This window comes from Nomascus leucogenys, chromosome 5, assembly GCF_006542625.1.
Source record: "Nomascus leucogenys isolate Asia chromosome 5, Asia_NLE_v1, whole genome shotgun sequence".
NCBI classification, from domain to species: Eukaryota; Metazoa; Chordata; class Mammalia; order Primates; family Hylobatidae; genus Nomascus; species Nomascus leucogenys.
The window spans coordinates 59,272,017-59,294,336 of NC_044385.1; the positions used below are offsets into that span (position 1 = coordinate 59,272,017).

Below are 22,320 nucleotides of genomic sequence, written 5' to 3' on the forward strand. Positions count from 1 at the left end.
AGTGAGCCATTGTCTTTTTGCTGGTGGAAGGTCTTGTATCAATGTCTATGGTTGCTGAGTGATGAGGGTGGTGGTTGCTCAAAGTTGAGGTGGCTGTGGCAATTTCTTAAAATAAGACAACAATGAAGTTTGCCTCAGTGATTGACTCTTCCTTTCATGAAAGATTTATCTGTAGTATGAGATGCTATTTGATAGCATTTACCTGCAGTAGAACTTCCTTGAAAATTGAAGTCAGTTATCTCAAACACTGCTGCTGCTTTATCCACTAAGTTTATGTGATATTCAAAATCCTTTGTTGTCAGTTCAACAATGTTCACAACATCTTCACCAGGAATGGATTCTATCTCAAGAAACCACTTTCTTCACTCATTCATAAGAAGCAACTCCTCATTCATTCAAGTTCGATCATGAGATTGCAGCAATTCGGTCCCATTTTCAGGTTCCAATTCTAATTCTAGTTCTCCTGCTGCTTCTGCCACATCTACAGTGACTTCCTCCACTGAAGTTTGAACCCCTCAAAGTCACCCAAGATAGTTAAACTTCTTCCAAACCCCTGTTAATACTGATATGCTGACCTCCTCCCATAATTCATCAAATGCTCTTAAGGGCAAGGAGGATAGCAAATCCTTTCCAGAAGGTTTTCAATTTACTTTGTCCAGATCCATCAGAGGAATCACTGTCTATGGCAGCTATAGCCTTACGAAATGTATTTTTTTCTTTTTTAGAGTTGGGGTCTTGCTCCATTATTGCCCAGGTGAGAGTACAGTAAGATGCAACCATAGCCATAGCTCCCTGGAACCTCAAACTGCTGGACTCAAGTGATCATCCCACCTCAGACTCCTGGGATTACAGGCATACCTGGCCAAAATGTATTTCTTTCTTTCTTTCTTTCTTTTTTTTTTTTTTTTGAGATGGAGTTTGCTCTTATTGCCCAGGCTGGAGTGCAATGGTGTGATCTTGGCTCACTGCAACCTCCGCCTCCTGGGTTCAAGCGATTCTTCTGTCTCAGCCTCCTGAGTAGCTGGGATTACAGGTGTATGTCACCATGCCTGGCTAATTTTTGTACTTTTAGTAGAGATGGGGTTTCATCATATTGGGCAGGCTGGTCTCGAACTCCTGACCTCAGGCGATCTGCCTGCCTTGGCCTCCCAAAGTGCTGGGATTATAGGCGTGAGCCACCGCGCCCAGCCCAAAATGTATTTCTTAAGACTTGAAACCTGAAATTACTCCTTGATCCATGGCTGCAGAGTGGAAGTTGTGTTAGCAGGCATGAAAACAACAAATTCCTTGTACCTCTCCATCAGAGCTCTTGGATGACTAGGCGCTTTGCCAGTGAGCAGTCATATTTTGAAAAGAACCTTTGTTGTTGAGCAGTAGATCTATACATTGGGCTTAAAATTCAGTAAGCCATTCTGTAAACAGATGTGCTGTCATCCAGGTTTTGTTGTTGTATTTATAGAGCGCAGAAAGTAGATTTAGCACAATTCTTAAGGGCCCTAGGATTTTTGGAATGGTAAGTGAGCACTGGCTTCAGCTTATAGTCACCAGCTGCATTAGCCCCTGACAAGAGTCAGCCTGTCATCTGAAGCTTTGAAGCCAGTCATTGACTCCTCTCCAGCTGTGGAAGTCCTAGATGGCATTTTCTTCCAATAGAAGGTTGTTTTGTCTACATGGAAATCTGTTGTTTAGTGAAGCCACCTGCATCAATGATCTTAGCTAGATCTTCTGTAGAACTTGCTGCAGCTTCTACATCAGCACTGGCTGGTTCACCTTCCATTGTTATATTATAGAGATGGCTTCTTTCCTTAAACCTCAGCCAACCTCTGCTAGCTTCAAGCCTTCCTTCTGCAGTTTCCTCACCTCTCTGAGCCTTCACAGAATTGAACAGAGTTGGGGCCTTGCTCTGGATTAGGCTTTGGCTTAAGAGAATGCTGTGGCTGGTTTGATCTTCTATCCAGACCATTAACATTTTCTTCATATCAGTAATAAGACTGTTTTGCTTTCTTATCATTCGTATGTTCACTGGAGCAGCACTTTTAATTTCCTTTAAGAATTGTTTCTGTACATTCACCACTTGGATAACTGTTTGCCACAAGAGGCCTAGCTTTCAGCCTGTCTTGGTTTTCAACCAAGACATGCCTTCCCACCAAGCTTAATCATTTCTAGCTTTTGATTTAAAGTGAAAGATGTACAACCCTTTCTTTCACTTGAACACATAGAGGCCACTGTAGGGTTATTATTAATTGGCCTAATTTCAATATTGTTGTATCTCAGGGAATAGGGAGGCCAGAGAAGAAGGAGAGAGATGAGGGAACCACTGGTCAGTGGAGTAGTCAGAACACACAAAACATTTACCAAGCTCGCCACCTTGTATGAGCACAGTTTGTTGCAGCCTAAAACAATTGCAATAGTGACATCACAGATCACTGATCACACATCGCCATCACAGCTATAGTAAAAATGAAAAAGTTTGAAACATTGTGAGAATTACCAAAACGAGACACAGAGACATAAAGGAAGCACATGCTGTTAAAAAAAAAAAAAAAATGGCACCAGTAGACCTAGACCTGCTCAACATGGAGTTGCCGCAAACCTTCAATTTGTAAAAAAAAAAAAAAAAAAAAAAAAAAAAAGAGTATCTCTACAGTGCACTAAAACGAGGTATGCCTGTATGTGCAAGGCTCAAAAACAAGCAAAAGTATACATTACATTGTTGAGGGACATATATCTGTGCATTAATACTATGAAAGAAAATAGGCCAGACACAGTGGCTCAAGCCAGTAATCCTAACCCTTTGGGAGGCCAAGGTGGAAGAATTGCTTGAGGCCAAGAGTTGAAGACCAGCCTGGGCAACATAGTGAGACCCTATAGCTACAAAATGTTTTTAAAAATTAGCCGGGCACAGCGGTGCACACCTGTAGTCCCAGCCTCAGGAGACTGAGGTGGGAGGATTGCTTGAGGCCAGGAGGTTGAGTCTGCAGAGAGCTATGATTGCACCACTGCACTCCAGCTTGGGTGAAAGAGTGCAAGACCCTGTCTCAAAAAAAAAAAAAAAATCACAAAAGAGAAAACTTATAAAAAAGGGGACACAGTAAAACCTCTCCCAACCTACCCAGGGTCCCCTCTGTGGCTCCTTATGGAATAAATTGCACAAGGGAAAAAAAGAGAAAATAATATACAAAAAATCAAGACAGTGATCAAATTACCTCTGGGTGGGAGAGAAGGTGAGCTATGGGGCAGCATAGAAGTTTTAGGGATGTTCTAGTTCTTAACCTAAGTGGTAGCTATATGGATATTTATCTTCTTATTCTTTAAATATGTATATCATAAATGTTTTTTCCTATGCACACTATATCAAAGTAAAAATTTTTAGATGTGAATTGAGCCAAATAGCAGTGGATTAAGGAGTAAATGAGCCAGAAGAGACGGTCACTGGCCCCTTCTCCCAGAACGTGGTGAGATAGGAAGGAATAGAGAGAGCTCTAGGGAGAAGTCCAGAGTGGGGTTTCATGAGAAGGAAGGAAGCATGCTTGTAAGTTGCAGGAAAAGAGCCCTCCAAAGGGGAGAGGGTTATAGAAGGAATGGAGGAACTGATTTTTTTTTTCCAGTGGGTGAAACAAAGAAGGGTCGTGTGGCCATACTTCTGCATTTTGAACTTAATCTTTAAAAAATAGAGATGCGTCTCCAAAATGTTGTGTCCAAAGGTGTGTCCTAGTCTGTGCTCCTAATAGCAAGAGTTGCCTTATTAAAGCTGCTGATTCCCAAAGAAAGATAAAACAACATTTCTCATTTGGATGTCATTTGAAATGTTTGTTTTTCCATTCAGGAGGCTTTGTGAGAGCTTGTCTTTCCCTTTGACCGGTTCTTACTCACTTGGTACCCACGGTTCTTATTCCTTTCTGAACTTCAGTGCAGAGAATTAAATCTACTTTTTCCTAATTAATAAGGTGGTGATTTTTCCTTCTCTTTACCACTCTGGTATTTATGATAGTAAAATGTGTATATTTTAGTAGCTAACAAAGATTTAGGAGAACAGTAGAATTCATTTCCCTCTGGAAACAAAGTGCTTTGAGCACTGCCTAGCACAACATAAGGGCAATATACATATTTGTCACATAGAAATGCGAAATAGGCCAGGCATGGTTGCTCATGCCTGTAAACCCAGCACTTTGGGAGGCTGAGGAGGGGGGATCACTTGAGCCCAGGAGTTCGAGACAAGCCTGGGAAACATAGTGAGACCCCATCTTTGCAGAAAATTTTAAAAGTTAGCTAGGTGTGGTGCACATCTATAGTCCCAGCTACTCAGGAGGCTGAGGCAGGAGGATCAGTTGAGCCCAGGAGTTGGAGACTGCAATAAGCTATGATCGTGCCACTGCACTCTAGCCTGAGTAACAGAGCAAAATTCTGTCTAAAAAAAAGAAGAAATATTAAATAAATAAGTGCATAGTAAAGTTCTAAATTGAGTCTTTGGAGATATTTCAATAATAGGAAAATTTAGAACAGTTTACCAGGAAAGTCTTTTCAATAATATGTTATTGACAAGTCACTCTAAGCTATAAATATGTGTTTATTTCCTTTTGCATGTAGTACAAGTATCAAGTACTCACACCCGGGAGAGACAGATGGCACCAGACTCCTGCTTATTTGTGATGTAGCCCTCGGAAAGTGTATGGACTTACACCAGAAGGACTTTTCCTTAACTGAAGCACCACCAGGCTATGACAGTGTGCATGGAGTTTCACAAACAGCCTCTGTCACCACAGACTTTGAGGTATTTTTATATCAAGGAACAAGCAAAGAGGGTCTTGAATGCTCAAAGAAGGGCCTTAGTTTTTTGCTCCTATTTTCATTAAATATGCTTAAGTTTAAATAATTGTTATATCTTTACTGCGTGAATTCAACATTTTCTAAATTAGCAAACATGCTTTTATGAAAACATCTGCCAATACAGGTTTTTTGTTGCTACTGTTGTTAATAACCTACTGATTTCTATTTGCTCTAGGATGATGAATTTGTTGTCTATAAAACCAATCAGGTTAAAATGAAATATATTATTAAATTTTCTATGCCTGGAGATCAAATAAAGGACTTTCATCCTAGTGATCATACTGAATTAGAGGAATACAGACCTGAGTTTTCAAATTTTTCAAAGGTTGAAGGTAGGACAATTTTCTTGAATGCTGTTTTATGTTATTATATTTGCAGACCTCAAATGTTATATTTTCAATGGAATGTATATTTGCATTTTTATATCTATGACCTCATCCATAAGTATTTCATTTCCTTTCAATCTCAAAATTGTTTCCCACAAATTTCTCTCAGTGTTAACATCAGTCAAACCCCTCTGCCTAGTATCAAAATAAAGCACTTAATTTTAAAATATATATATATTCCTTTTTTTTTTTGAGACAAGGTCTCACTGTGTCCCCCAGGCTGGAGTACAGTGTGTGATCAAAATGCACTGCAGCCTCAAATTCCTGGGTTCAAATGATCCTCCTGACTCAACCTCCCAAGTAGCTAGGACTACCATCTGTGACTTTTTTTTTTTTTTTTTAGAGACAAGTTCTCACTATGTTGCCTAGGCTGGCCTGAAATTCCTGGCCTTAAGCGATCTTCCTGCCTTGGTATCCCAAAGTGCTGGGATTACAGATATGAGCCACCATGGCCAGCCTCATTTCCTTTTTTATCTTGCATACATAACAACCAGGATGATTGAGAAATTCCATGTGACTTCATTAACACGCTGAAGTTGAGCTTATTCCCTTCAGGAATAGCCAAGGCTAAAACCTGTGGAACCTTGCTAAGATGTCATGGTGCAGAAAGTGTAATGGGGTGGGTAGAACAGACAGCAGAGCCGCTGTAGAGCCTGGAAGCCCGGGGTTTGAGTGTCGCCCTGCCACCTTGCAGTCTTGAAACTGCATGACCTTTTGCGCTCCACCTTCTCTCCGACGGGAATGAGAGCAGTGCCCGCATGACAGAATTGCTGTAAGGGCTGAAGGGGAAATTGAAGGCACTGAGTAAATTGTCATGTGTGGTGCATGTGTTAGCCGTAGTAGGGTGAGCATACAAGAGGATATTCACTTCTCAGAGTATCATGAGGCCAAACAATTACAGTATTAATTAGTAGGACTGTAAGAACACATTAACATTTTTGACCATGCTCAAATTATTTTTTGTCAGAAACGCATGAGTTCATGTGTGTTCAGAGGTGACTCCAATTTTTTCTCTGGGAGTCATTAAGTGAAATATCTGGCAAGACAATATGTATTTGTATTTCCTAACCTTATCTGTATGTTTGTACCACTTAGAATAGGATGTGTACATTTTTCAATATGCTGCCATAGGAGTTGATTCAGTCTTCCTTGGATGGAAAATCTACGTTGTTTCATGCCATCCCAAAATGCTTGTGTGGCACCATAAATAATAGTGACCGAGCCCTTCCACACTACAAGTCAGGGAATGCAGACACCTGGATTCAGGCTTCAGCCACACTTGAGACAGTCTGAAGACCTCTGTGTATTTGTGTGTATGTTTAAGTAATGTCAAGTATGTCAAGTAATGCTATGTTTTCAAGAGGACACCCCACAGTCTCTACATTAAAAAGGCAAAAGAGCACATGCCTGTAGTCCCAGCTACTCTAGAGGCTGAGGCAGGAGGATTACTTGAGCACAGGAGTTCAAAACCAGCCTGGGCAACATAGTGAGACTCCCATCTCTACCAAAGGAAAAAAAAAGAAAAGAAGAAAAAAAATTAAGCAGAAGGGTCTTTAAAAAAAAAAAAAAAAAAAGGCAGCCCAGGTGTGGTGGCTCACGCCCATAGTCCCAGCACTTTGGGAGGTCAAGGCAGGTAGATCCCTTGAGTCCAGGAGTTCAAGACCAGCCTGGGCAACATGGCTAAACCTCATCTCTACAAAAAAATTCCAGAAAATTAGCTGGGCATCGTGGTACATGCCTATAGTCCCAGCTACTCGGGAGGCTGAGACGGGAGGATCACCTGAGCCAGAGAGGAAGAGTCTACTTACTGTGAGCAGAGATTATGCAACTGCACTCCCACTTGGGTGACAGAGTGGCACGCTGTCTCAAAAAAAAAAGGCAGAAGGCACCTCCCATTTTTCTCATGTGGGTTCACTTGCTTTTCAGAATTGGCTGTTGAAAATCATAAAATGCTATTTGTCCATTTTCCCTAAAATAAAATGCATGAATGTATGGAGAAGGAATAAAGATCAAGATAACAAAAATAGACGGGGATGGTTTTGAAAGCTAATGGTAACATTTTTAACGTTTAGATTACCAGTTACCAGATGCCAAAACTTCCAGCAGCAGCAAGGCCGGCCTCCAGGATGCCTCTGGGAACTTGGTTCCTCTGGAGGATGTCCACATCAAGGGGAGAATCATAGACACTGTAGCCCAGGTATGTTGTCTGTGGCTTTATGACACTTAAACTACATGGATGTAAACCATACATGAGAATTTGATTGCAGTTGTATGAACTGAAGGGAATAGATAGATTTCTAAAATTCATTTATTCGAAAGAGATTCACTGAGCACTCCATGCCAGGGACTAGCTAGGCTCTGGGCATCCAGCAGTGCACAATACAAAAGCTCTGCCCTTGTGGAGCACACACTGTGTTGGGGAATAGGCAATAAACATGATGAAAGAGTGAAACACATAACATGTTAGATGGTGACAGGTGCCAAAGAGAAAAATGAAAGCAGGAGGAGCTGCTTTCACAGATAGGAGCTGTGAAAGACAGGGGCTTTGAACCTGTAAACAGAATGGCCACAGAGGCCTCCCTGAGAAGGTGACATCTGCATACAGACCTGAAGGAAGTGGGGGCTAAACTATGTGGACATAGGGGGATGCTTATTCCAGGCAGTGGGAACATCACATGCCAAGGCTCAGAGGTAGGAAGGAGGCTGATCTGGCCCAGGCGCGCCAAGGAGATGCACTGTGACTACAGTGGGGTGGAAAGGGGAGAGTGCATGGGGACTGAGTCAGAGAGGTGAGGGGCTCTCACATCAGCACATAGGTCATGCTGTCTTTGACTCTGAGTGAAATGGAAGCTTCTAGATGTTTGGCAGAGGAATGACCTGAACAGACCTGTTTTAACAGGCTCACTGTGGCCACCATGTTGCCAACAGTAGGAAGAGGACCAGTGGGAGAAATGTTAGGTCAAGTTCCCTGGAAAGCAGACTCTGGATGGAATTTGTTTTCAGGAAGCCTGTGGGACTGTGCCTGTGGGAGCCACACTTGTGAGGGAGTGAGGGAGGCAGGACGTGGCCGAGGAGACAACAGAGTCCTCAGATGATCTTGGGGGAAGCTCTGGGCCAGAGTGGTCCTTGAGAGAAGGTCTGAATCAAGACAAGGGGGCCGGGCTTTGTAGCCCCACTGGGGCCAGTCCTGGGATGTGGGCTGCTCCGGGGAGGGGTCAGAACCTTGGCTAAGGCAGTTTGTCTTTGGCCGAGGACGGTTCCTGGGGAGGCACCCCACAGGTAACACTCCTAGCAGTCTCAGTCCTGAAGGGGACACAGCGGGCCCAACATCACATCACATAGAGGAGACGATTGACAGAATTCAGTTAAGGGACCTGGTGATGTGGAGAAGAATGTTCGCAGTCTGGGTGTAGGAAGTGATGGAGTCTGCCAAGGCCTGAGGGCAGAGCCAATCAGATTTGCTGAGGGGGACGGGACACGAGAGAAAGACAGCGGCCCAGGATGACAGCAGAGTGTTTGCCCTGAATAACTAGAAGGATCATGTTTGCACTTACTAGAATGGGCAAAGTCACAGGAGGGCAGGTTGGGGGGGCATCAGGAATTTATCTTTGGCCAAGTAGGTCTTGTGACTACATAGGACCAGGGAGGAGACCCAAGCTGGATTTATAAGTGGGGAGTCAACAGCATTCACATAGTGTTTAAAGTCATGAGCCCAGATTAAACATCCAGAGAATCAGTAGAGCACAGAGGCCAACATGGAGACGTAGGGGAGGAGGCTGAGTCAGCCACAGAGACCAGGAGGGAGCAGCTGTGGAGACACACGAGGGCAGCTGAATAGGGAGGGGAGGAAAGGCTGCTGGTGGGTCTCATGAATAACAACCCAGCCCTGACCATTGCATTTAGCAATGAGATTGTTGGTGACCTCTGCGTTTTGATGGTGTGGTGGGGGTGAAAGGCTGATCAGAGTGAGTTCAAGAGGGAATGGGAGGAAGAATTGGGAGACAGAGGAGAAAAGATGAGACAGCAGCTGAAGAGAAGTGGGGTTGAGTATTTTCTTTCTCCTTTTAAGACGCAAGAAACAACAGCACGTGTGGGAGTCAGTGCAGGAGGGAAACCTGGCTACCTAGGAGAGGGGAATTGCTGGAACTGCTTCCTTCTCTACACCCTTCTCTATGTTTTATTGCATAAATAGGAAATATTGTTGAAAAGACTTTCCTGGTAAACCGTTCTGAATTTTACGTTTATCGAAATATCTCCAAAGACTCAATTTAGAACTTTATTATGCCCTTATTTATTTAACATTTCTTTGTAACAAACATGTATATTGCCCTTATGTTGTGCCAGGCAGTGCTCAAAGCACTTTCTTCCCAGAGAGAGATGAATTCTATTGTTCTCCCAAATCTTTGTTAGCTACTAACGTATATACATTTTGCTATCATAAATACCAGGGTGGTGGCAGGGTGCAGTGGTTCATGCCTGTAATCCCAGGACATTGGGAGGGAGGCCGAGGCAGGAGGATTGCTTCAGCTCTGGAGTTCCAGACCAGCCTGGGGAACATGGAGAAACCCCATCTCTACAAAAATTGGCTGAGCGCAGTGGCGTACACCTGTAGTCCCATCTACTTGGAAGGTTGAGATGGGAGGATGGCTTGCCATTACTAGAATGGGCAAAGTCACAGGAGGGCAGGTTGGAGGAGGCAGAGGTTACAATGAGCCGAGATCGCACCACTGCACTCCAACCTGGGTGATAGAGCAAGACCCTGTCTCAAAACAAAAACAAAAACAAAAAAACCCAGGGTGTTGAAAAGAGAAGGAACAAACCCCACCTTATTAAATTATCTGCACTGAAGCTCAGAAAGAGCATGAAATACCAAGTGAGTAAGAACTGGTCAAAGCGAAAGACAAGCATCACAGGAGGGTTATCTAATGCGGGTGCTGGGGCCACAGCCAGGAGCTCGCAGCAGGTTCATCATCCACAGTCACAGGATGGAAGGCAGCATTTCAGGGGTGCCAGGTGGCCAGATGCAGTGGTAGAGCTTGGAAAGTTTTCAGTGTTCTAAAATTGAATTGGTTTGCTAAGATTTGGCCTCATCATCAGCTTCTGACACTAAAGATTGCATTGAACAACCATAAAGGCCTTTTAGGAGATTAAGAATGTTCAAGTACAGTGCCATGATGTTCTGATCCCTGTAGAGGGAAATTAGTTCCATTTCAGTGATCACCTTAAACTGGGGATATGGGGTGTCGGGTGAGAAGAGCAGTTTGGATATAGCTGACCTCCACCCTTGGGCCCACTCTGACCCATACTCACATCCTCAAGGCAGCTCAGAGCAACATCATAGACTTCGAAAAGACCCAGCTGTGGGCTCATGGGACATGTTCTATTTCCGCCAATCCCTTTGGCACCACTTAGGATCTGTAAACATAATGGTTACCACTTCCTAAGAGTCAGGCCCTCAGCCAAGTTTTCCACATGCAGTACTTAATTCTCTCAGACTCCATGAGTCAAGTGCTATAATTATGTCCATTGTTTGGAAGAAGAAGCTGAGGCCCAGGGACAAACAATATGATAAAGCCCAGATTTGAACTCAGATCATTCTGATTCCAGCGTCCAGATTCTTAACCAGTACACCATAGTGCAGCATGGTAGATCATACAAAGCAAAGGATCTGGAGTTTGTAAGGCTTAGCTTTGAATTCTTGCTTATTCTTTCTAGTGCTGTGAGTTTTGGAAAGTTACTTAACTTCTTTGCCTCGTTTTCCTCATGTGTAAAATGGAAATAATAATATCTGCCCATCAGTGTTGTGGCTATTAGATCTAATAAATATAAAGGACTTAGGGCATTGTTTTTATGTGCAAAACAAATTATGACAAGGTTACAGAGAGAGGTGTGTATCCTCCATGCCTTACTTGGGATTAGATGACTTGTACCATTTGATATTTCAGACCCGAAGAGGCCTGTTCCCTGGGAAAGTTTGCCCCAAAATAACTTTCAAGTTAACAGTGAATTTCTCACTCATTTTATGATGAAACAGCCAGACTATAGACCAAGCTTGAGTATCCAAGCAGAGGCTGGGGTGTGGATTCTTACATGTGCATGGCTCATACATTTTGACCCTTCTTGGAATAAATTAATGATGTTAAGCTTAGTTACATCATGGTTTTATCTAATGGAAGAAAATTAAGATGTCAAAATTTGTTACATTATATTAGTTTCTTTTCTAAGGCCTGGTAAAAATACTTTATTATAGTCTAAAATTATTGACTTTTGTGAGTGCCCAGCCACACAGTGTGATATGCAAAGAGAGTGCAGCTGACACAGCTGCTTGGGACTCCCAAGCAAAGGCGGGCCTGCCAACTAGAACAGGCAGGAAGGCTACTGAGTAGGAAGAAACATTAGTCTACACCGAGTACAATTAGATAGTGATCCTGATCATCAAACTCAGGGCAAGCATACATGCTTTTGAGGGTTTGGTAAAACTGGGGAAATCCTAGAGAGGATGAGAAGGAGTTCCATGCACAGTCAAGGGGACAGTGTCTGACGTCTTCCCAGTCAGTGCTAGGTGGGCCCCAGTCCTGGTGTCTCCCCGCCAGGCACACACTAACCATTCATTGCAGGCAGCATAGCCCAGATCGCTGAGAAACTCTAGGACGCACCTTTGCCTCCTCTTGGGTGGCTGGCCAGACCGGGATTCCAGGAATCCTACCCACTGGCCAGCGAGGTATTCATTTGCAGGATGGCAAGAGATTCTGTCTCCAGGACGGTGCTGACCTGCTGATTTGGGGAGACTCAAATTGCTTATATTAACAAGGACTCCTTGAAAAATTTTGCCTGGCACGCTACACACCATAGGGGCAGCCAAGCTTGCAGCAAATCCAGGTGTGGACAATATTTTCAAATAAGTTAGATTTTTTTTTTTTTAGTTTTTCATTTTGGTCTCTTCCCTGGATTATTGATTACAGATCATTAAATATTTTTGCCTTATTATTGTCACATGCTTAAAATCTTACTGTTTATTATATGTCTGAGGAGTTTTTTCTTAATTTTCAAATATTTAAAGCCTCCCGCCTTTTCCTGAGTGAGGGAGTGATGAAAACAGTCTGTCGGAAAGATTAATTAGATAATAGAGACAAAAGAGAGGAGTGGAGAAGACTTGATTCTGGAAGAACCAAGGCACACAGAGATGAGGAGCCAGATAAGGGCTGTGTAGAGAGGGGGAAAGCCACAGAGAGGTCCCCAAGAGGAAATGGCAAGTCCTGAGAGCTGATAGGATAGAGGGACTATTCTGGAATCGTTTCCAGCCAACATGGCATTAAGGAGGCATCAAAGCCCACAAAACGAAAGGGGCGATTTTCCAGCCGTCTTAACAAGAGCTATATTGCCTCTGCTAAGTCAGTGTTGGTAAGACAGACTTCAGGTGGCTTCTATTCCAGTTGGACATGTATGAACCACCTAACCGTGGGACTGGTGCATTTTATCACATGACACGGGCTCTCCATTGCAGAAGTGAAGCCAGGGTTGGGAATTTGAGGGATGTGATACAAATTCAAGGAAATTCAAATAAATATGCAAAATCATTTTCATTCGTCCTTGTTCCTGCAGATGTAGTCCATGTGGTCTCATCAATTGTATGGATTTTTTTTTCTTCTTCAGGTCATTGTTTTTCAGACATACACAAATAAAAGTCATGTGCCCATTGAGGCAAAATATATCTTTCCTTTGGATGACAAGGCCGCTGTGTGTGGCTTCGAAGCCTTCATCAATGGGAAGCACATAGTTGGAGAGGTAAGGCGAGAAGATGCATCGTGCCTGCTCTCTGCTTTCAAAGTCAGCTTCCATTTCCCAGAACCTTTGTTTTTGGAGTCCCCATGGCTACAAGGTTGAGTAGCAGCCTTATCATAAAACGAGAATATTCTTTGAAGAATCAGTTCTTGTGCAGTGAGCCTCCCTGAAGCATCCCTCCCTGATGAAGGGTTTCTACCCCCATCCGTCCAGTCTTCATCTTCAGTATCTTGCACATTCTTCGCCTTGGCACTGTAAGAGTGATTTCAGTATGAAAAGTTTAAGAGGGCCGGGTGCAGTGGCTCATGCCTGTAATCCCAGCACTTCGGGAGGCTGAGGCAGGTGGATCACTTGAGGTCAGGAGTTCGAGCTGAAATGAAAGCTATTGTAACTTTCTAAAAAAATAAAAAAGAAAAGAAACAACAGTTGATTAATTCTTTGTTTATTGTAAGGATTAGCCCACAGTTAAAATTATAAACTACAATTTCCCAAATTTAAAGTAATTATTATGTTTTGTTCCACATAAACTCCCAACCAAAAAAATTTTTTCACTATCGATTCTGAAATATTTTGATCCCAACTGAAAGAGACTTCTCTTTAGTTGGCCTTTTCTGGTTCAAGTTCTTATCACATAAGTACATTTTGATGATCACTTTATTTAAGTTTCCATTCATCTTAGACTCAGTTTTTAGTTTTTGCCTGGGTTTTAATAAACATTGATGTTGTTTTCTTCATTAAAGCCTGAAGTCACTCTTCATATAAGGAATGATTTAAAACTCATCTTTTCCAGATTAAAGAGAAGGAAGAAGCCCAGCGAGAGTACCGAGAAGCTGTGACCCAGGGCCATGGCGCTTACCTGATGGGTCAGGATGCTCCGGTATGGCTTGGTGTGCATGCCGCGTGCATACAGGAGAGGGAAAGAGAGTTAGAACAAGATATGAAATGCGAATTTCATGCTAGAGGCTGAGATAATTTACACTGTTGTAGGCCCCAGAGTTCCACTTGCTCTAAGTAAGGGGAAGCCATGCCAGTCAGACCCATTTGACTTAACAAAGGAGGAAACAGCGTCAATAGTTCCAGAGAAACAAGAAGAGCTAGGCCTGTCATTGGGAACTGAATTTCCCAGAAGGAATGACAGACAAAAAGATAACATTTGAGGTATATAACTTTCATCTTCTGATAAGAGTGTGATATATTGGCCGGGCGCAATGGCTCATGCCTATAATCCTAGCACTTCGGGAGGCTGAGGTGGGCAGATCACCTGAGGTCAGGAATTTGAGACTGGCCTGGCCAACATGGTGAAACCCCCTCTTACTAAAAGTACAAAAATTAGCTGGGCATGGTGGCAGGCACCTGTAATCCCAGCTACTGGAGAGGCTGCAGCAGGAGAATCACTTGAACCCGGGGGGCAGAGGTTGCAGTGAGCCAAAATTGTGCCATTGCATCCAGCCTGGGCGACAAGAGCGAAACTCCATCTCAAAAAAAAAAAAAAAAAAAAAGGAGTGTGATATATTTACAATTTTCCTGAAGTAAGCTCACCTAGCAGAGGGTCCAATCATAAAGCAGGGAGGCATTTCTGCCGGGTTCTGCTTGGGCCCAGCTCCTGTGCTTTTAGGTGATTAGCTTTAGCAGGGACGTGATGTGGACAGCGTGGAAGGGGGAACAGCTGGCAGGTCTACTAGACTACTTTCCTTAAATACCAGGTGTTTTCACGAGGCCTCTGGCAGGTGCTAGATTGTGTGTATGTAGTCAGCGTCTAACTCTAGTGCAGGTATTTTAGTTATTTTTGCAGATGGGGCCATATGTTTGAGTATCACCTCTGAGGGTGACACATGACCATGATATTTTGAAAATTTAATGTTTGCTGGGGTTAGGGGCACATTCAAGATGAATATAGATCTAAGGGGTAAATTACTGCTCTTGACATCTAAGATATCCACCTGCAGGATGGGAATAGGCAATGAAGAGGTGATTATTGAACAGTTAACAATGCTGGCTCTATGTATGGCCAAACTGTATGTATAGAAGTCTGGGGTTCATTTGAGAGGCTGCCACTTAATATTATCGGGTTATCCTCCTACGTGAGTTCGTAAATGTTTCCTCCTAAATACCTACATATTTCCCTAGGAATATGGTCCACAAGAAAACAGCCTTCACAAAAGGTATTACCTAGGGGTAAAGTCTGATCAGAACTATTGCTAACCCAAGCCTTCAGGTTTCCCAGAATGTATTTGACATCTTGTGACTATAATGTTCTCATATCATAATATATGGGATTCATGTGTTGTTATATAAATACCATATATGCCAGGTGCAGTGGCTCATACCTGTAATCCCAGCACTTTTGGAGGCCAAGGCGGGAGGATCACTTGAGCCCAGGAGTTCGAGGCTGCAGTGAGCTGTGATAATACCACTATACACCAACCTGGGCAACAGAGCAAGATCCTGTCTCTAAACAAACAAACAAACAAATCTTAGCTTAGGAGTCCCTCCATCTAAGCTTTTCCTGCCTTCCCCCAGGAAAGACCCATGGCTTCATTTTCCCATGGCAACCTGGACATATTTGTCTTATAACTCTTAATATACTGTGTGTAAAGATAGAGGTCTAGCTCATAATCCCCAGTATTTAAGTGTGGAAGTAACAGAAAAGGATAGTTAATGGTACAATAAAGAGAAAATTGTGGTGCCGAAACCAAGGATGAAGACGGTGCCCAGCTAGGACGACTTACGTCCTCCTCATTGCCAGATTAAATGGCAATGTTTCCAAGACTTCAATTTATGTGACCATTTGATGGTTTTCTCCTTTTCAAAACATCTATACTGACCTATTTGTCACCATAACCCTATACTACTTAGATAGCATACTGTTGAATTTTGCTGCTTTATCCAATCTGAGAGTTTCTGAACTTTGTATTGTTTAGTTCATTTTTATTTAATACAATTACTGAGCTGGTTGGATTTATATCTACCATCTTGCTAGTTGTTTTCTATTTGTACCATTTGTTCTTTGTTCCTTTCCCTCTCTTTTCCTGCTTTCTCTTGAATTGTTTTTTAAATGATTCCATTGTATCTCCATTATTGGCTTATTAATTCTATCTTTTTTTTTTTTTTTTTTTTTTTTTTTGAGACAGAGTCTCACTCTCACCCAGGCTGGAGTGCAGTGGCATGATTTTGGCTCACTGCAACCTCTGCCTCCCGGTTTGAGTGATTCTCCTGCCCCAGCCTCCCAAGTAGCTGGGACTAAAGGCACATACCACCACACCCAGCTAATTTTTGTATTTTTAGTAGAGATGGGGTTTCACCATGTTGGCCAGGCTGGTCTCAAACCCCTAACCTCAAGTGATTCTCCTGCCTCTGCCTCCCATAGTGCTGGGATTACAGACGTGAGCCACCGTGCCCGGCCAATTCTCTCTCTCTTAAAAAGTTTTGATTGTTGGCCGAGTGTGGTAGCTCATGCCTGTAATCCCAACACTTTGGGAGGCTGAGATAGAAGGATCACCTAAGCCCAGGAGTTCAAGACCAGCTTGGGCAACATGGTGAAACCCCAAATCTACAAAAAATACAAAAATTAGCTGGGTGTGGTGATGTGTGCCTGTAGTCCCAGCTACTTGAGGGGCTGAGGTGGGAGGATCGCTTGAGCCCGAGAGGTGGAGGCTGCAATGAGCCATAATGGCACCACTGCACCGCCTGGGCAACAAAGTGAGACCCTGTCTCAAAAAATAAAAAAATTAAGTTTTGATTGTTGCTCTAAAGCCACATGTTAAATATGTGTTAAATATAGTAGCCACTAATTACATGTGGATATTTACATTTAAATATAAAATAAAATGTTTTATGTGGCCAGTGGCTATCTTATTACTTAGTGCATATGTAGAGCATTTTTATCATCATAGAAAGTTACATTGGTCAGCACTGCTTTAGGGTTTACTACTATATACGTCTTTAACTTACCACATACAGCCTACAATATTATACTACTTCATATATAAGAACCTTACAACCAGAATACATTACATTACAACCAGTATACGTTCATTTCTTTTTTCCCGTATCCTTTGTGATATTGTTGTCGTGTGTTTTATTTCTTCATATATTATAAATTCTACAATGTGTTGTTACATATTCAACTATCTTTTTTTTTTAAAAGTTCTAGGATACATGTGCAGGACATGCAGGTTTGTTACATAGGTAAATGTGTGCCATGGTGGTTTGCTGCGCCTTTCAACCCATCATCTAGGTATTAAGCCACACATGCATTAGCTATTTATCCTGGTGCTGTCCCTCCCCCTGCCTCCCCTACAGGCCCCGGTGTGTGTTGTTCCCCTCCCTGTGTCCATGTGTTCTCATTGTTCAGCTCCCACTTATAAGTAAGAACATCCTGTGTTTAGTTTTCTGTTCTTATGTTAGTTTGTGAGGGTAATGGCTTCCAGTTTCATTCATGTCCCTGCAAAGGACATGGTCTCATTCCTTTTTATGGCTGCGTGGTATTCCATGGTACATATGTACCACATTTTCTTTATCCAGTCTATCATTGATGGGCATTTGGATTGATTCCATGTCTTTACTATTGTGAATAGCGCTGCAACGAACATACACATGCATGTATCTTTATAATGGAATGATTTATATTCCTTTGGGTATATACCCAGTAATGGGATTGGTGGGTCAAATGGTATTTCTGGTTCTAGGTCTTTGAGGAAGACCACACTGTCTTCCACAATGGTTGAACTAATTTACATTCCCACCAACAGAGTAAAAGCATTCCTATTTCTCCACAGCCTTGCCAGCATCTGTTGTTTCTTGATTTTTTAACCATCGCCATTCTGACTGGCATGAGATGTTATCTCATCATGGTTTTGATTTGCATTTTTCTAATGATCAGTGATGTTTAGCTTTTTTTCATATTTTTTTGCCACATGAATGTCTTCTTTTGAGAAGTGTCTGTTCATGTCCTTTGCCCACTTTTTAATGGGTTGTCTTTTTCTTGTAAATTTGTTTAAGTTCCTTGTAGATTCTGTATATTAGACCTTCATTAGATGGATAGATTGCAAAAATTTTCTCTCATTCTCTAGGTTGTCTGGTCACTCTGCTGATAGTTTCTTTTGCTGTACAGAAGCTCTTTAGTTTAATTAGATCCCATTTGTCAATTTTTGCTTTTGCTGCAATTGCTTTTGATGTTTTCCTCATAAAATCTTTGACCCCGCCTATGTCCTGAATGGTATGGCCTAGATTTTCTTCTAGAGTTTTTATAGTTTTTGGTTTTATATTTAAGTCTTTAATCCATATCGAGTAATTTTTTGTGTAAGTTTAAGGAAGGGGTCCAGTTTTAATTTTCTGCATATGGCTAGCCAGTTTTCCCAGCACTGTTCATTAAATAGGGAATCTTTTCCCCATTGCTTGTTTTTGCCAGATTTGTTGAAGATCAGACAGTTGTAGATGTGTGGTCTTATTTCTGAGATCTCTATTCTGTTCCATTGGTCTATGTGTCTATTTTTGTGCCAGTACCATGCTGTTTTGATTACTGTAGCCTTGTAGTATAGCGTGAAGTCTGGTAGTGTGATGCCTCCAGCTTTGTTCCTTTTGCTTAGGATTGTCTTGACTATACAGGCTCTTTTTTGGTTCCATATGAATTTTAACCTAGTTTTTTTCTAATTCTGTGAAGAATGTCAATGGTAGTTTAATGGGAGTAGCATTGAAGCTATACATTACTTTGGGCAGTATGGGCATTTTCACGATATTGATTCTTCCTATCCATGAGCATGGAATGTTTTTCCATTTGTTTGTGTCCTCTCTGATTTCCTTGAGTGGTGGTTTATAGTTCTCCTTGAAGAGGTCCTTCACTTCCCTTGTTAGCTGTATTCCTATGTATTTTATTCTCTTTGTAGCAATTGTGAATGGGAGTTCATTCATGATTTGGCTCTCTGCTTGTCTTTTGTTGGTGTATAGGAATGCTTGTGACTTTTGCACATTGATTTTGTATCCTGAGATTTTGCTGAAGTTGCTTATCTGCTTAAGAGGCTTTTGGGCTGAGATGATGGGGTTTTCTAGATATAGGATCTTGTCATCTGCAAACAAGGTAGTTTGACTTCCTCTCTTCCTATTTGAATAACTTTATTTCTTTATCTTGCCTGATTGCCCTGGCCAGAACTTCCAATATTGTATTGAATAGGAGTGGTGAGAGAAGGCATCCTTGTCTTGTGCTGGTTTTCAAGGGGAATGCTTCCAGCTTTTGCCCATTCAGTATGATATTGGATGTGGGTTTGTCATTAATGGTTCTTACTATTTTGAAGTATGTTCCATCAATAACTAGTTTACTGAGAGTTTTTAACATAAAGCGATGTTGAATTATATCAAAGGCCTTTTCTGTGTCTATTGAGATAATCATGTGGCTTTTGTCTTTAGTTCTGTTTATGTGATGATCAACTACATTTTAAAGCAATTAAAAATAAGGGGAAATGTCTCTACATTTATTCTCATTTTTACCGTTTCTGGTGCTCTTCATTTCTTTCTATAGATACAAGAAATCTTACTTCTGCTTGAAGAGTTTTCTTTATTTTCTTTTTCTAGCATAAGGGTGCTAGCAAGGAGTGCATTCCTCTTTTATCTAACAAAATCTTTCACCTTCATTTTTGAAAGATATTTTTTGCTGAGTATGGGATTCTAGGTGACAGTTTATTTGTTTTCCTTTCAGCATTTTAAATATGTTACTTCATTGTCTTCTGGCTTACATGGTTTCTGACCAGAAGTCAGCTCTAATTCTTGTTGTGTTCTTCTATATGTGAAGGTGTCTTTTTTTGTCAAGCTATCTTCAAGATTCTCTTTATCTTTGGTTTTCAGTGGTTTGACTACGATGTGTTTATGTTATTTTTTAAATTTATTGCTTATTTTGCTTGAAGTTCTCTGAGTTTGGATTGTCTCACATTCATTTTGGGACAGTCTTGACCTTTACCTATTGAAATATTTCTTCTCCCTTATTCTCTCTGTCTCTTTCTCCTTCTGAGGCTTCAATACATATGCGTTAGACCATATTTGATATTGCACCACAGCTTTTGGAGCTCTATGTTTTCACTTTTATTTCTTGTTGCATTTTATTTTGGATAATTTCTATTGACCTAGCTTCAAGTTCATTCATTCTTTTCTAAGCTATTGTCAGTCAGCTGATAGGCTTGTCAAATTCTTCAACTTTGATAATGTGTTTGTTTCTAGCATTTTTGACACTTAAAATTTAATTCAGTCTCTCTAATGAAAGGTTCCATCTATTCATACGTATTCCTCACCTTTTCTGTGTGTCTTTTCATATATTAATCATAGTCCTGTCTGTTGCAGTATCATGGTCATCTCTGAATCTGCCTGTTAATTGCTTTGTCTTGACATTGGGTCATTTTTTCCTTGCTTTTTAAAAGTCTGTATATTTTGGAATTTGTGATTGAATGTTGGACATTGTGTGTAAAAGAAGAAGAGAGACTGAAATAAATGGCATTTATGCCCAAAAGTGGCAACTCGTGTTCTTTCAGGTTAGTGTAGGGGTTGAAGAGTTGAGTTTGAGTTCTGCTGTTGTAATCATTACTCTCTGTTGTTATCATTACTGTCAGTCTCAAATTCCTCCAGTGGTGGACTGCCACTACCTGTGCCTCTTGGGTTCTGGATCCGGAACAATTCTCACTGAGGTTCATTCTCTGCCCCCAGCTTTCAGCAGACCCTGCACACTGTCTGACAGAGGTGATTACAGCAACTCTTCCCCTCCCCCAGTGCTAGGCTGCTGTTGCTTGATGTGCTGTACTAGGCTTCTGGTGGGGCAGGGGCGTTCTTCCAGTTCAGCCTCAGTCTTAGGCAGGGCCTGCAGTCCTGGGCCTTAGGGTGGGAACTAATTAGCACTTCTGTTCATTGTCCTATCTTAGTGGCAGCCAAATTCTGCCTTGTGTCTGTTAAGAGTTGTTTGGGAGACGGTTTCCTGCCTTTCCTCTAGTTGTAGCAACCCCTGCTTTGTACTAGTGCAGGGTCGTGGGCCTAGGAGGGTGTCATCCCCTGCCCCATGGGGAGGTGGCTGTTTCTCTCTAAAGCAGTGGAGCTTTACCTGGGCACGGGGCTAGTAAGGGAGGCTTCTGATCCCTGGTTTACTTCTGCCCCTTCCCCGCAGCTCTGGAAGTGAGAGTTTGCTGCCCTTCCCCCAGCAGCTGGAGGCTTTTGCTTCATGTGGGGAAAGGATCCAGGGAAGTGGCCCCAGCACCTCCCACACACCTGCTCCACTGAGAGGTGCTCCCCTCGGTCTCCTGCCCTGCTCAGCCTTTCCAGTGGGCCCAGTGGAAGGCTGTGGGGATGTGGGGAAACAACTGCGAGAGAATGCAAACTCCCCTTGGGTCAGGAGCTCCCAATTATTCTAAACCAGTAAGCTTACCCACTCTCAGCCGGGAGGAGTTCACACAGATCCTGTGTCCCATCTGTCCCCTCTTTGGAATTCAGTTCGCTTGGTTGATGAGTTCAAAACAAGTTATGATTTTGTAGATTCCCTGGTGTGTTATAACAGAAGTGACATTTTCTGCATCCACCTATATCCTACCCAGAAACAGAACTGCAATCCCACTCTATTAAGTGGCAGTCTCTCAAATGAACCCCAGGTGTTTATACATACATTTCTTTTAAGGGCTAGCACTATTAAGTATTTAATAATCACCTCTTTATTATCTGTTTCCGTCCTGTAAATGGATGTCTTTGATGTCAAAAGTAATAATTTAACCTTTAAGCCTAAATTAATCCTAATCTAAATATACAAAATTTTCATGATAGGGTGGTCAACTAGAATGGTGAACATAGTTCGGGATGTTGAGAGGATCTCCGCGTAGTTATCAGAAAAAAATGTATCTAGCCTATTTTTTCTGCCCTAGCTAGTCATGGGGTTGCCACCTTATATAGCGATTATCAACATCCCTTTAGAAGAAAGCTAAAGACTTTTTATTAAAAAATAACATGATAGGCTGGGTGTGGTAGCTCACACCTGTAATCCCAGCACTTTGGGAGCAGAAGGTGGAAGGGTCACTTGACGCCTGGAGTTTGAGACCAGCCTGGGCAACCCCATCTGTACAAAAATATTTAAAAATCAGCCAGGCATGGTGGTTGCTTGCCTGTAGTGCCATCTACTTAGGAGGATGGCTTAGACCTGGGGTTTCAAGGCTACATTAAGCTATGACTGCACCACTGCCCTCCAGCCTGGATGACGGAGCAAGATCCTATCTCTAAAAAATAAATAAATAAAAATAACATGAGAAATTACCATAGGGTAAAATAATTAAGCAAGGGCCAAGCTTAGAAAAAACTGCCCTGGTTCTAC

The 22,320-nt window shown here is 42.1% G+C and overlaps 1 protein-coding gene across 1 annotated transcript in view; it reads left to right on the plus strand.

The window, feature by feature from the left end:
- PARP4 (poly(ADP-ribose) polymerase family member 4) overlaps nucleotides 1-22,320 on the plus strand; it is a 98,392-nt gene that overhangs the window by 29,621 nt on the left and 46,451 nt on the right. Inside the window, exons 13-17 of the mRNA XM_030813233.1 lie at nucleotides 4,588-4,771; nucleotides 5,003-5,159; nucleotides 7,286-7,410; nucleotides 12,867-12,998; nucleotides 13,786-13,872. Coding sequence (XP_030669093.1) covers nucleotides 4,588-4,771; nucleotides 5,003-5,159; nucleotides 7,286-7,410; nucleotides 12,867-12,998; nucleotides 13,786-13,872 — 685 coding nt within the window. The remainder of the gene's footprint in view (nucleotides 1-4,587; nucleotides 4,772-5,002; nucleotides 5,160-7,285; nucleotides 7,411-12,866; nucleotides 12,999-13,785; nucleotides 13,873-22,320) is intronic.